At 56.9% G+C, this 13,819-nt stretch overlaps 7 protein-coding genes across 7 annotated transcripts; 4 read left to right on the top strand and 3 right to left on the bottom strand.

Annotated features, from left to right (window-relative positions):
• Positions 1–1,472: 1,472 nt before the first annotated feature.
• Positions 1,473–2,970, top strand: J7T54_005435 (Aspartate aminotransferase-like protein; the record flags this gene model as incomplete). The annotated part of the gene is made up of 3 exons (XM_051507655.1): positions 1,473–1,634; positions 1,749–1,809; positions 1,871–2,970. 3 exons carry the CDS (start codon positions 1,473–1,475, stop codon positions 2,968–2,970), a joined length of 1,323 nt encoding a protein of 440 aa, XP_051361189.1.
• Positions 2,971–3,123: 153 nt separating this feature from the next.
• Positions 3,124–4,134, bottom strand: J7T54_005434 (uncharacterized protein; the record flags this gene model as incomplete). Its single annotated transcript, XM_051507654.1, has 1 exon — positions 3,124–4,134. One exon carries the CDS (start codon positions 4,132–4,134, stop codon positions 3,124–3,126), a length of 1,011 nt encoding a protein of 336 aa, XP_051361188.1.
• Positions 4,135–4,434: 300 nt separating this feature from the next.
• J7T54_005433 (54S ribosomal protein-like protein) lies at positions 4,435–5,187 on the top strand (the record flags this gene model as incomplete). Its single annotated transcript, XM_051507653.1, has 1 exon — positions 4,435–5,187. The coding sequence occupies one exon, from the start codon at positions 4,435–4,437 to the stop codon at positions 5,185–5,187; it is 753 nt and encodes a 250-aa protein (XP_051361187.1).
• A 468-nt stretch (positions 5,188–5,655) lies between these two features.
• J7T54_005432 (Plasma membrane fusion protein-like protein) lies at positions 5,656–7,857 on the bottom strand (the record flags this gene model as incomplete). The annotated part of the gene is made up of 1 exon (XM_051507652.1): positions 5,656–7,857. The coding sequence occupies one exon, from the start codon at positions 7,855–7,857 to the stop codon at positions 5,656–5,658; it is 2,202 nt and encodes a 733-aa protein (XP_051361186.1).
• A 2,079-nt stretch (positions 7,858–9,936) lies between these two features.
• Positions 9,937–10,629, bottom strand: J7T54_005431 (Autophagy-related protein; the record flags this gene model as incomplete). The annotated part of the gene is made up of 3 exons (XM_051507651.1): positions 9,937–9,985; positions 10,035–10,252; positions 10,459–10,629. The coding sequence occupies 3 exons, from the start codon at positions 10,627–10,629 to the stop codon at positions 9,937–9,939; spliced, it is 438 nt and encodes a 145-aa protein (XP_051361185.1).
• An 882-nt stretch (positions 10,630–11,511) lies between these two features.
• On the top strand, positions 11,512–13,082 carry J7T54_005430 (Oxygen-dependent coproporphyrinogen-III oxidase-like protein; the record flags this gene model as incomplete). The annotated part of the gene is made up of 3 exons (XM_051507650.1): positions 11,512–11,556; positions 11,736–12,002; positions 12,063–13,082. The coding sequence occupies 3 exons, from the start codon at positions 11,512–11,514 to the stop codon at positions 13,080–13,082; spliced, it is 1,332 nt and encodes a 443-aa protein (XP_051361184.1).
• Positions 13,083–13,198: 116 nt separating this feature from the next.
• On the top strand, positions 13,199–13,810 carry J7T54_005429 (uncharacterized protein; the record flags this gene model as incomplete). Its single annotated transcript, XM_051507648.1, has 1 exon — positions 13,199–13,810. The coding sequence occupies one exon, from the start codon at positions 13,199–13,201 to the stop codon at positions 13,808–13,810; it is 612 nt and encodes a 203-aa protein (XP_051361183.1).
• Between the last annotated feature and the right edge of the window lie 9 nt (positions 13,811–13,819).

Genomic DNA, 13,819 nt, shown 5'->3' with positions numbered 1-13,819 from the left:
TAGGCCGACACTTGGACTCCATGTTTTTGAGGTCCGAGTCTATACTAACCAAATGTAGTCTCGTGCGGGGAAGGATAGAAGGGGCTCAGGCATGAAGATGGAGGTAGTCCAAGTCTCATGACTCCAAGTAGCGGCGTAGCGTGCAGTCTGGGACTCTCTGGGGAAGCGCTCGCGGGCGGGCGCAGTATCCCGATGGGAGCACGGGATTCGGGATGGGCTCAGGTACGCCGAAGCCTTCCAGAAGGAGTCTGAGAGGCGCGCCAACCGACGCCGTGGCTGACCTGGTGCCTCCAAGTATGGTAGTTGACGCCGGACGGTCGTGACTCGTGAAGCAGTCAACCAATTCTACGTACAATGTCGATCCCAGAATGATCTCGACTGATACCCCATGGGGCTCTGCCGGCACTTGTACTGAATGCATGGGCGGTTTGTTGATGAATCTTGTGCGTGGGCTGCAGCCTCCGAGTCCTACGTTACATGGTGGTGTGGGCCTACCCTGTACTGCCTGGTGTTGCATCCGCATCGCTGCCTGACATGCGCTCAAATACTCTCCGCTCTTCTATTGGGCAAGCCGTTGATGAAAGCATTGTCAATTGGCATCATGTCGATTCCTATATAGAGAGCCAGGTCGGGCTCCATAAGCGTGGTTGCCAATGCTGCGATGAGAGCCAGCAAGCCATTGCTGTCACATGTTTGCAACAGCGTCCTGCCGACACCGGGTGACCGAGCAACGTCCGGACGCTGCAACACCGGCCAATCCGATCACCACCGAGAAAACTATTGAAGCACAGCATCCCGACATTGAATCAAGATACTGATGCGATTGATAAGATAAACAGGCGTCGCGAATGACCACGTGCTGCAGTACAGTCAGACAGTACTCTGTAATAGCGCCAGAAGTGCAGTGCGAGGGCATGACTAACGCGCTGCCCTTCATCCCGTGACTGCGCGATCCTTCGGCGCTTCCAACGACCTCTCTCACACTCACAGGGCCCCACCCAGCCACAGTGGTCAGCCACCAACCAGCCCGTCCGGGTAAATGCACGGCAATTCAACTTGGCCTCGGAGAGCTTGCTAAGCTATCCGTACTTGTACAAGTAACTGGCAGCTCTGGTCATTGCGGTCAGCCGTGACATGGAAAAAGACACCATTAAATTACCAAGGAGGAAGCATTGCCCTAATTCAAAGGCAATTGGGTCCCAAGTACAGCACCGCGCTGTTGCCATGTCGCAACAAATAAGCGCACCTATCCCGACTACGTGTAGAGTCCGCAGTTCAGCCCTGACCGCGGTCGGTGGTTCGATGCGGCCAGTGGATCCTGCGGCCTGCAGGACCTGACCGGGCCGGCAGACAAACATCTACATCCACGTCAGTCCGAGCAGTTCCCTTCCAGTCCCTTCTCTCCCGCCTCTTCTCCCTCTGCCTCCAGTCCTTCTGCAATCGCACGCACCACCACGAAAAGTCCGCCCACGATGCTGTCCACCACCATCAAGACCGGCGCCCGCCACTCGGCCCTCCGCACAGCTGCTGTCCCTGCCGCTGCCGCTTCCGCGCGCGCCTTTTCCATCTGGGGCAACGTCCCCAAGGGCCCTCCTGTAGGTGACTCCAACGGAGAGAGAGCGTCCACGTCGCCAGTAACTTTCGCTAACGAGGTCGAACCTAGGACGTGAGCCATCCCTTGATCGCCAGCGACAGCATTGGCCATCGGCCATCGCGGCCCACCCGATGGTGCTAACCGTCCTTCGCAGGCCATCCTGGGCATCACCGAGGCCTTCAAGGCTGACTCCAACGAGAAGAAGATCAACCTCGGTACGCATGCCTGGCCATGGCCAACCCGTAGAGTCGGATCGAAGCTAATTACACCGCACAGGTGTCGGTGCTTACCGCGATGATGCTGGCAAGCCCTACGTCCTGCCCTCGGTCCGCGAGGCGGAGAAGCGCGTGATCGAGAACAAGATGAACAAGGAGTACGCCGGCATCACCGGCGTCCCCGAGTTCCCCTCGGCCGCCGCCAAGCTCGCCTACGGCAACGACTCGCCCGTCCTTGACAAGATCGCCGTCACCCAGACCATCTCCGGCACCGGCGCCCTGCGCATCGGCGGCGAGTATCTCAAGCGCTGGTACTCGGGCGACAAGGTCATCCGCATCCCCACCCCCTCATGGGCCAACCACAAGGCCATCTTCCAGGACGCGGGCCTGACCGTCGAGCCCTACCGCTACTACAACAAGGACACCATCGGCCTCGACTTTGACGGCATGGTCGCCGACCTCAAGGCCGCGCCCCCCGGCTCCGTCTTCCTCTTCCACGCCTGCGCCCACAACCCGACCGGCGTCGACCCCTCGCCCGCGCAGTGGAAGGAGCTGTCCCGCGTCTGCCTCGAGATGAACCACCTGCCCTTCTTCGACATGGCCTACCAGGGCTTCGCCTCGGGCGACTCGGACGCCGACGCCTTTGCCGTCCGCCAGTTCATCCGCGACGGCCACAAGATCCTCCTCTCCCAGTCCTTTGCCAAGAACATGGGTCTCTACGGCGAGCGCGCCGGCGTCTTCTCCGTCGTCGGCGAGGACGCCGAGGAGGCCAAGCGCATCGACTCGCAGCTCAAGATCATCATCCGCCCCATGTACTCCAACCCCCCCATCCACGGCGCCCGCATCGCCTCGCAGATCCTCAACGACCCCAAGCTCTACACCCAGTGGCAGGCCGAGGTCAAGGGCATGGCCGACCGCATCATCACCATGCGCAAGCTCCTCCGCGAGAAGCTCGAGGCCCTGGGCTCCAAGCACGACTGGTCACACATCACCTCCCAGATCGGCATGTTCGCCTACACCGGCCTCAAGCCAGAGGAGGTCGACAAGATTACCAAGAACTACTCCGTCTACTTCACAAAGGACGGCCGCATCTCCGTCTCCGGCATCACCAGCAAGAACGTCGACCACCTCGCCGAGGCCATCTTCCAGGTCAAGGGTTAAATGCAGTAGTCGAGTCGAGTCGAGTCGAGTCGGACCATCAAAATGTAGAGAGGGACGGACGATACCATGACGTTTGACGATCAATGTACTAGTACTATGCAAATTGTCTACCTGCCTGCCTGCCTGCCTGCCTACCTGCCTGTGTCATTATTTTCACCCTCGTTGCTGCAGTCGTTTGAGATCGCCCTTGGCATCCTCCACCTGTCGCGCCATGTCTCTGTATACACGCGCCATCTCTCTCATTGTCCGCTCCTTTGCCTCGTCGCCCGGGATGCCCACACCATAGCTCCCCAGCTCGGCCGTGAGACTCTTGATCCTCTCCCTCGTGCGCGCCTTGGCGTCCTTCAGATGCAGTGCGTACTTGTTCAGAGCCGCCATGGCGTCGGGGGAGTACACGTGGCCGGCGGTCGTGTGTAGCGCCATCTCGACGTTTTGGTGCACGTGCCTTGCCTCTAGTGACGCCTCCGTCGCCCGCAGATCCAAATTCCGGGCTATGACGCCGTGTTTTGACTCCAGCGTCCTGATCAGCTTTGTTAGACAGCATACGTAGAGGTCCATCAGCTCGAGCAGCTTGGACAGCGCTTCTAGACGCGCTTTGACCAGTGATTGGTGCGCATCGCGCTCTTGCTGGGTCAAGGTTGCGAAGCTGGTCGCGAGCGCGGGAATATGCCGGTGTAGATACGAGGGGTTCGTCGACGGATGCGTGATCCTCGCTAGATTCAATGCGGAGCTACGCAGATGCGACGAGAGGAGACTGGTCAAGTCGGGCATCAAGCCATCGAGCTCTGTCAGAGGCGGGCTGGACAGTAAGAGGGACACGTCATCTTCGGCAACGCCTGGGCCCAAGGGGGCGAGCAGCGGCGGTAAGATGAGGAGAAGGTCGAGGAGTGGCTCGGGGAGGGTCGGTCGCTGCGGCTGGCGAGGGTTCGGGGCGCGAGACGGCGGTGGCGGCGTGAGCGAGGACAGTGCCTGTGTCAGGAGGTGCTGCTTGGCGGCCTGCAGGCGGTGCTTGTCGAGCTCGTCCTTGACCCGCTGGCGTTCCTTGACAGCCGGGTCCTCCCGTGTCGAGCCATCGGGGTTCAGCACGACGTTTGTGAGCTTCGTGTAGAGGTTGGCAAAGTCGGGATTAGACCGGAGAATGGCTCCGTCTATGGGCGGGAACATGCTGAGTGGTCGGCATTGGCATGTGGAACAAACAATCGAGGTACTTGTACGTACTAGACCGCTGGATGGGTCCCGCGAAAGGGACGCGGTAGCACGTGACGCCAATCAGCAGAGGATCCCCGGGGGCAGCAGCTTTGGTCCAAATTTCTTGGATGGACTGGGACTACTATCACGGGTGGTAACAACGATAGCGGCGAGGACAACGACGACGACGACGACGACGACGATACTTCTTCGGCGACACTGGTACAAATGCTCAATGCGATTGTAACGACGAGAAAAACACCAACGGCGACCACCATGTCGTCCTTCACAGCGCCCCTGCGCTCGTCGCTGGCGAAACCATCCTCGAGTCGCTTGTTCTCGACAACATCCACCCTCCAGACCAAGACCATTCAACCCCAAAATCTACCGGCCATTGCCTGCCCTCCGTATCCCTACGGCCCCCGCCTCATCTACAAACAGTCCAACAAGGGCCTGTACGGCACGACCCGCGTGCGCTTCGGCAACAATGTGTCGGCACCGCACAAGGTCAAGACACAACGCTTCTGGCGGCCCAATGTGCACATTCGCATCTACGACGTCGCCTCGCTCGGCTGCAAGGTCCGCACAAAGCTCACCATGCGCGTGCTCAAGACCATCAAGAAGGAGGGCGGCCTCGAAAACTACCTGCTCAAGGAGAAGGCCGCGCGCATCAAGGAGCTCGGCCCCACGGGGTGGAAGCTGCGCTGGGCCGTGATGCAGACCAAGGCCGTCCGGGACAAGTTCAACGAGGAGAGGCTGGCCAAGGGGTTGGAACCCCGGCCGTGGACTGAGGAGGACGCCAGGATGCTGCGCTTCGCGCTCGATCACGCCACGCCCGGCAAGCTGAGTGTCGAGGGACGCGGCGTGCTGGCCGAGCTCAAGGCCAGGGACGTGTTTACGCTGGGCAACGAGGAGCTGGGCGAGGTCGTGGGCGACGAAATTACGGATGAGACTGAGCCGGAGCTTCTGGCGAGGGAGGAGCTGGAACAGGAGGCTGAGGTTGGGAGAGAGGGTCACCTCAAGGTATGAAAATGGACATGTTGTATCAGTATGTGTGTTCCATGTACACTATATGTACGAAAAGAATGATTCTTGGACTATGTTATATGCAAGTAGATAAGTACGCACGTAGTCAACGCATGCTCGGTTGCAGCCATTTGTGTGTATTCAGGTCCAATCTGAGGGGAAACAATCTATGACTTGCCTAGGCTACAATAAATTTTTTATTATAAAAAATGAAAAAGAAAACCTTCCCGCTTACAGACCGACCACCAGTGAGTAGAGTCCAAACTTGTGGTGGTCGCGGTGGGATCCATTCTGTCATGCCTCGTCACAAAAATGCCGTTATCCAAAACCCTCTAAACGCCCACCCGGTTGACACGTTTCGAGCACAGCCCGGCGAGTTGATATGTTCTTGAAGTTATGACCCCTTTTTCTTCTTCTTTTTTTTCTTTCTTTTCCGTAGCTTTGTCTTTTCGGGTGAAAGATCAAAGGAGATCAAAACTTGTTGCTCGCGTGGTCAATCTCGCCGTAGGAGCTGTTCCGCACATGTCCTGCATTGTGTCTTGGCCGGGCACCAACAGCGCCGGTCGCTTTCTCGTCGCCACTACCGTAGTAGCCACCCTCAATGTGCGTCTCGGACCCGTGCGGCTGGAACTGGTTGCCTTCGCCTGTCCAAGCCTGGGGTTGCGAGCGAGGCGTCAGAGGAGGACGGTCATCCCCCGTGAAGCGGAAGCCATTACCTCCCCCTTCAGCACGGGTCTTGTCTGGCATGGCCATCCCGGCAAGGGCGCGAATCACACCGAGGAGGACAACAATGACGTAGAGGAGGAGGATGCCCGTGGAGATGAGGGCCTCGACGACGATGCCGTTGCGCAGCCAGTCGACGACCTTTTGCACCGCACCAGAGACCTCGTCCTCGGTGCCATCTCCGGGCGCCGCGAGGAAAGTGTTCATGTCCGAGTCGCCGTTGACGGACTCCTTCGCGCCGAGGCTGAAGGTGTCGTTAGCAAACATGGGGAGCGCGACGTGGGCCTTCTCGTGGACCCAGGTCAGGCCCTTTTGCACACTTTCGACCTTGATACCGATGATGCAGCGGACCACGGTCTTGATGGGGTCGACGAGAATGGTATCGTCAAACACCGTCTCAATGCCATCATTGATGGTGTCCATGAAGGTGGTCAGGGTGTCGTTGACGGCGTCGGTGGCGTTGGTGACATAGGCGAGGACGTCGTCGTTGATGTCGTTCTCGAGACCCAGCATCACGCTGTTGGCGTCGAGAGCCCACTCCTCCGAGACCTGGTTCAGGCTGCCGACTACATCGCCAGCAAACTCACCCACCTGTCTGCTGAGGGCGGGCACCTGGCTCTGCACGGCGCGCAGCAGGATATATTGGCAGAGGCAGGAGAAGAGACCGGCTAGGGCCAGCGAGAGGACGAAGATGGCCGACGGAGAGGTTGCGTAGGCGATGCACCATCGCACCAGGACCTGCCTCTTCCCGGAGAAACGGGAGCCCAGCTTGACGCCGAAGCTCGAGGTAGTGGGCCGGGAAGCAATGTACACCACGTCCATCGGATCAAACGAGTCCTTCTCCACGAGACGGGCATGACGCTGCGTGCGCCTCCACCGCTTGATCTCGTACCACGCCATGGGTGCGATGACAGCCACGGCCAGCAGCACGAGAACGACAATGAAGATGATGCGGGACTTTTCAATGAGATCGTAGAGACTCTGGAAGAAGTCGTTCAAAGTACTGTTGTCCGAGCAGAAAGTCATCTTCTCCTTCTGCGCGAGGGGGAACACATCGCGGTTGAACTTGTAGTCGCCATAGCTGTCGTTGAGGGCCTTGCGGACAAAGTCGAACGGTATGGCAATGGTCTCCTGGGTGATGTTCTTGACCTCGTCAAAGTTGGGGATGTTCTCGTTGACCTTGCGGATATCCTTGGCAAAGTCATTGGGGTCGAGATCAAAGTCCTTGAGCTTCTCGATGGGCCCGGAGAAGTCCACTTCCGGCTTGTCACTGGATCCTGGACTGAAGAAGTCGGTGACGCCGTCAAGGATGTTGTTGATACCGTCCTCAATGTCGCTGGAGATGGACTCAATGTCGTCTGTGGCGCTGTCGATGAGCTTGTTGACCACATTGCCAATATCCTCGGTGACGGAGGCAACGGCGTCCAGGCTGCCCTTGACAAGGGCAGTGAGGAGGCAGACGTAGGTGCCCACGAGGAAGTTAATGAAGAAGAAGATCATGCTCTCCACTCCAGTGAGGATGAGCTCCAGCACGGTGACCATGGCCTTGACGGCCGTCTCGACACCCATGGCCGCCATTTCGTTCACACCGAGCGAGAGGTAATGAGGCATGGATGCCATGGAGCTGCCGACGTCCTCAACCTTGGTACATGCTGAGAGGGCTTTTTCCTTGGCCGAGCCCACATTGTCGTTGAGTGATGCAATGAGCAGCAGCACTCGGACTAGGACGAGGAGCAGCAGGATGGTCCATCGGTTGATCCATATTTGTGAGAGTCGAGAACGGAGTCCGAGATAGGGAGTGAAATTGGATGCCGATGTGGCCCTGGCGTCCTTGATCTTCTCGAAGCCAGATAGCTCGACAGAGTCGGACCGCAGTGAGCCGGGCACTTCGGGGTAGGTGTGTTGATGCGGGGGGCTCCGTGTGGAAAACATGTTGGTGAATCTATTCATCGCGTTGGTCAAAGATGCAATATATCGTGAGGCGTGCGTATGCGTATATAGAAACGAGTCCAATGAAGAGCCGAAACGATGTTGTCACGCCAGCGGGACAAGAGGTCGTTCAAGGAGAAGTGGTGTAAGAAAAACGATGCAGGACAGCAGGATAGCAAAGGAAAAGTGACAAAGGAAACACTCGTCAACACGCAGCAATGATCTATGTGTTCATGACCGGCCGTGAGGATTGTCTTATTCAGTGAATGAGAACAATAGGAACAGGGCCCAGTCTGTAGCACAAGAGTTGAGGCGGCTGACTGACTATAAGGGAGTGCTGAGGGCGTGAGGAACGGACGGGGGCAGTGAAACCGAGAAAGCAGCGAAATAATGGACTCACTTGATCTTTTTCCGTAGTGAATACGTAGCAAACACAGAAGTCCTCCAATCACAGAATTTCGTCTTTCCTCAATCAGAGTCGATTCTCTGGTCGTGAGTGGGCACGCGCGCTTCCCGTACGGCGGTTAAGCGCTGGGCGACTATCGACAGCCAGTCAACGCGCCGAGCTCAGGGTCGGCTGGCGGCCGGCGTCAACGTCGACTTTTAAAATAAACTCTGGCCAGAGAATGTCTGAAACCGAGGCCAAGAGGATCCTGGGTATGGAGTAGAACTCGTCGGCTGGAGAAGCCACTGTGTTTGTCGCGAGTGAGTGTCGCTCCTGATTTCCTTGCGCAACGAAGCAACGGCACCGAATGTCGACAACAGACAGCACCAGAGACCTCAGACCACCAAGTGAATGGGGCGTGTGACTCTTTTGCTTTCTGGAAAATATCGGCTCACAAGTTGAGATATCTTGTTTGCTGCGCAAGGGGGTACACCTGGGAGCGCAATAGGTTGTGAAAAGGGTGCCCATCCGTCCAGGAGCGTCGCCCGGAGGGCAACGACGGACCATGTTGTTTTATGGTGTTTTCTCGCCCAGACCGAGCGTCCTTTGGGCCCTGCTGCCCCTGCAAGTTGACGACATTGCCTTCTGCTGGTTGCTTGAGACGGTGGCAACCGACACCATCCTGGGACGATACTCCACGGTGAGGGCTGAGGACGCACCTCTGTTGAAAGCGACATGGGCAGCCAATCGAGTCATGCTCTCGGCTCCAGGACCCTGGCCCTGAGCAAGGTCCCACCAATAGCTCTTTGCTTTGCTGGCCACCACTTCCCGAAGAGAACAAGGGATAAAGCAGGATCTATGGTCTTCTTCCGCTCCGCTGAGTGAGGTGTCCGCTGGGCTGTGTCTGGAATATCTGCCGAGGATTGGCGCTCCACGTGGTGGTGTCCGGAAAGGAAGTCGACTGGCATCTCGGCGACGTCGCTGCCTCGCCCAGTACTTGCGACAGCAGTGGAGGTTGCACGGGATGTGCAAGTACCAGCAGTCTGAGCTGCCAAGCCCTGCCCGCTACTCTGACGTCAGTGGCCGGGCGGCGCTGTAGGCACGATAAGGTACCTGCCTCCAGTCCTTACGTAGTACGGCACGCATGCCTGTCATTCATGAGATCACTAGACTCAAGTAAGTAATCGCTGCGCGATAGCTGATCGCAAGAGTAAATAATCCACGGAGATCTACCGTTGGATCTCCAATACGGGCGGCAGCTTTGGGTTGTCTGGCGGGTCATCGCCGCGTTCGGTCGACAGCTGCTACAGCACGTGAAGCGGGGCGTGAGGCATCAAGGTGACGGGCTGACGGCCATGAGCAACCGAATGTTAGGAGACCTCTTCAACCTGTGCCGCGTCGTCAACAGTCGTGAGAATCCAGTCATTCGCAGGGTTCGCGCATGTAAACCGGCGATATACGTGGAAATTTATAATTGGGAAGTTAGCACAGTGTTGTCTTCATATTCCTTCACGCAACTTGTTCATTCAACAGCAGTATCACCCCGTGGTCCGGCATCAAGTTGCTCAAAGCATCTCCCTTTGTCAAAGTGCATAATTTGCTGGTATTTCTGAATACTGACTCGAGAGCGCAAGACCCTCTCCCAAACCAAGAAAATAACATTATCCGCCCGAACGCCGTAGTCATTCCGCACATTGCGCTGGTAGGTAGTTCGCTTAAGCAGACCCAAAGGTGTTCTCGCCTGAATAAGTGATGTAGAGGAAACTGCCGCATGTCAGTAGATGCTTCTCGAACCTCTTGAGGAAACACATACCCATCGTCGTCCTTGTGCTCCTCGTAAATGCTGCTCATTAGAGCGGCTGTGGGAGGTAGGACCTCATCGACGAAGATGAAGATGGCCTTCTCGGGCGAGAGCTTGATGCGCTTGCGGATGACGTACACAAACTGACCAACGGTGAGATCCGAAGGAACCAGGTACTTCTTCTTGTCGATGGTGGCGATGTCGCTCTTCTCGACCTTCTCGCAGATGACCTTGCGCACAGTTAGTATACCGTCAGTTAGAGTGGCGGGGTTCTTCGAGGCCGCCAGGTGCAGCGAAGCGGAAAAGGCGGTGATGCCGTGACGGGCGCTCCGAACTGCGTGGCACCGGAAGAAGAAGCTATGAGGAAACCCATCGATGGGATCAAGGATTCGGAAGAAAAAAGGGCGATGGCGATAGTTTCGCAAATGCCACTTACGGGAATGCGGTCAGAGTATTTCTGGCGGATGCGCTCGGCCTCAGCCTTGCGCTTCTCGAAGGGGTGCTCGTCCTTGAACTTGCTGCGCATCTTGTCTGGCGTTGCGACGTTTGGTGCTGGCTGCGATTCGGATGGTGTAACGTGTTGCTCGTTGACGAGACTCTCGGGCATGATAATGTGCAAAGGGAAGATGGGAAAGGTAGAAGGTTTGGGCTGACTGGGAGATTCCAGGCTGTCAAGTGCCAAGCGCTAGCGGTGCAGTGGGGGGCTTGAATGCCTACAGGCCGCGAGTGACACCGTGATTCTGGGGACTGGCCGGGACTGGAGCTGTGCTAGGCTCGTGACCTCGCAGTGACTGACCAGAAGAAAGACGTGGTTGGAAATTACGAGAAGATGACAGTTTCTATCTGACAGCTGTGGCAAAGCAAGGTGCTCAAGTCATTACAAATAGACTACCTACCTTAACCAACCTGACCAAATACTTGTCCTGCCTTGGAAGAACAGTCACAGCCCGAAGCAATGCACTGCTGCTTTCGCCAGTTGCGGGACTGGAGCTCCAGGCTTGATGGTCCGACTGGACGCGGGGCTCCCAATCTAAACCGCTTTCGATCAAATGAGGCCATGCGCACTGTACACACACCGTAAAACAATCGCTATCACCACATCTAGAGGTCATATTCGCACTGTCTGCCTCATCAGCAGGCTGCCTTATTGTTCGTGATCACAAGATCCTGTCGTCAGGTGTGCCGGGGACGAGTCACAGAGCCCTTTCCCACTAATTATTGTATTCACAATCAGATTTCGCGTTGCTTGTTAATGGAAAGGCAGCCGCATCGCCCTTTTTTCAATGAACTGTGTCGATAACATCATCTTTGAGCCTGCCCGGGGGCAGCTGCCACCGACCCATACAGCAAGTATTCCATAACGGTCTGAGACGAATCGCCCAAGCAGACGCCGTGCAAGTATAGAATTCTCAGGTGACGGTCCCATTTAATGTGTGTTTTGTTTGTGCACCCAAAAAGCCGTCTTGATCACGCCTCTAGACATCACCTGATGCGTGGTGCGATGTGGAAGCGCGTGGCCGACGTCGGCTGTCAGGTACGTACGGGACTGGAGGCCGGACGGCAGTTCGCGCCTCGGCGGCCTATGGAAACGTCCCCGATTCCAACCGTCAAATCGTAAGATTTGTTTTTTTAGACCCTCGATTACTATTCCCAGGGCGTCCAAAATTCAACCATATAACGACAAGAGGCATCCTTAACAATTGCTCTCCATAGAATCTTGTAATCCAGCAGCCCTCGCAGGCCGATACGTCCACCATTCCTAACACGAAAACCGTCACCATGGCTGCAAGACGACAGGCACAACGTCTTGCGGGGGAACTTCGTCAGCTGCCGACGCACTCTGTCACACGCCAATGGGGCTCGTCAAGGTCGCTATCGACAAAGGCCAGCACGCATCAGTCTTCTCGCAGTTCCTGGCATCTCTCCTTGATCGGCGCAGCGGCTGTCCTAGGCGTTGCCGCTCCATTGGCCTACCACAACGTATGCGCACGCTGGCTGCCCACCCTTGAAGCGACCAAACTGACCTTGTTGTTGCTGTAGATTAAATCGAATCCCGTCGGCCTCGACGCCTCGACTCTTGCCGAGAAAGATGCCCAGAAGAAGCGCGAAGCTGCCATCAGCGACGATTCGCCCATGCGCCTAAGGATGGAACGCTTCATCAAGGAGCAGCAACAGGTCATTGTGCAAGCGCTCGAGAAGATAGACGGCAAGAAGTTTCGCAAGGACGAGTGGGACCGCAAGAATGGCGGCGGTGGCATCACCTGCGTTCTCCAGGACGGCAACGTCTTTGAGAAGGCTGGCGTGGGCGTCAGCGTCGTTTACGGCTCGCTCCCCAAGCCTGCGATTGAGAAGATGCGTGCGAACCACAAGAGCCTGGATCCCACCGTCAACTCATTGGACTTCTTTGCCGCCGGCTTGAGCCTCGTGCTGCACCCGCACAACCCAATGGCGCCGACGGTGCACCTGAACTACCGGTACTTTGAGACGGCCAACCCAGACGGCACGTCGCAGGCTTGGTGGTTCGGCGGTGGCAGCGATCTGACGCCCTCGTACCTGTTCGACGAGGACGCGATCCATTTCCACAAGACACTCAAGGAAGCGTGCGACAAGCACAACAAGGAGTTCTACCCCGAGTTCAAACAGTGGTGCGATGAGTACTTTTACAACAAGCACCGCGAGGAATGCCGCGGTATCGGTGGCATCTTCTTTGACGACCTCGATGAGGCGTCTCACGACCAGGAGAATACGTTTGCCTTTATTCAAGACTGTCTCAAGTCGTTCCTGCCGTCCTATCTTCCCATCCTCGAGAAGCGCAAGGACATGCCCTTTACCGAGAAGGAGAAGGAATGGCAGCAGATTCGCCGTGGCAAATACGTCGAATTCAACCTCGTGCACGACCGCGGGACGGCGTTTGGGCTGAACACGCCTGGCTCGAGGGTGGAAAGTATTCTCATGTCGTTGCCGCTGACGGCTACGTGGAAGTACATGCACGAGCCAGAACCGAAGAGCCGGGAGCAGAGGTTGGTGGATGTGCTCAAGGAGCCCAAGGAGTGGGTGTAGATGAGTTGGTGTGCGCGCGCCAATGTTAGACTATTAGATTAGACCATTGTAAATCTGCTGGGTGCCATAGTGCAATCAAATAATGTACATCATCAACTTCACTTCTGCGTCGCACAATGTCAACGTTGCCATCTCATCGCCAGTTCCTCACAACCCTGCTGAACTCGATTCCGGCCACATCATCATCGGCTGCCTCCAGCCTCGAATCTGGCGACGGGGCCAAACGTCTGCCCGTCAATCGGCAAGAGTTGCTCCTCACGCTACACGTCCTGTTCCCGGGTCTTCTACTGCCAGCGCTCGACCTTCTTGATCGCCAACTGGTGTCTGTGGTCAGCACACCACTGGGGGACGGGGCGGAAAGGAAGGCATTCATCGTCAAGTCTCTCGCTACAACGCTTGCGACCCGGCGCACCCGTGACGCACACTCCTCCACTGCAAAAAGCTACTTGGTCGACACGCACATTTGGAACTGCTCTTGCGCGAGCTTTGCCTTCGACGCATTCCCAGTCAGCATAGACGACAGCGGTGGTGTAGAGCAGGCAGAGCTAGACTGGTCGTTTGGTGGCATCAGCTTCGATGGCCTCGCCGGGAGAGGGGAGGATGTGCCCTGCTGCAAGCACTTGCTCGCCTGTGTCCTCGCCGAGAGGTGGGAGACTATTCTCGGGGCCTACGTCGAACACAAGGAAACGTCAAAGGAACAGTTTGCGGGTATCATAGCAGGCGTATAATAATCTAGG

The sequence above is a fragment of the Emericellopsis cladophorae genome (genome assembly GCF_022114955.1).
Source record: "Emericellopsis cladophorae strain MUM 19.33 chromosome Unknown NODE_34_length_249702_cov_121_792324, whole genome shotgun sequence".
Lineage (NCBI taxonomy): Eukaryota > Fungi > Ascomycota > Sordariomycetes > Hypocreales > Bionectriaceae > Emericellopsis > Emericellopsis cladophorae.
Note: the sequence above shows the minus strand (reverse complement) of the source record. Positions and strands in the feature narration are given on the sequence as shown.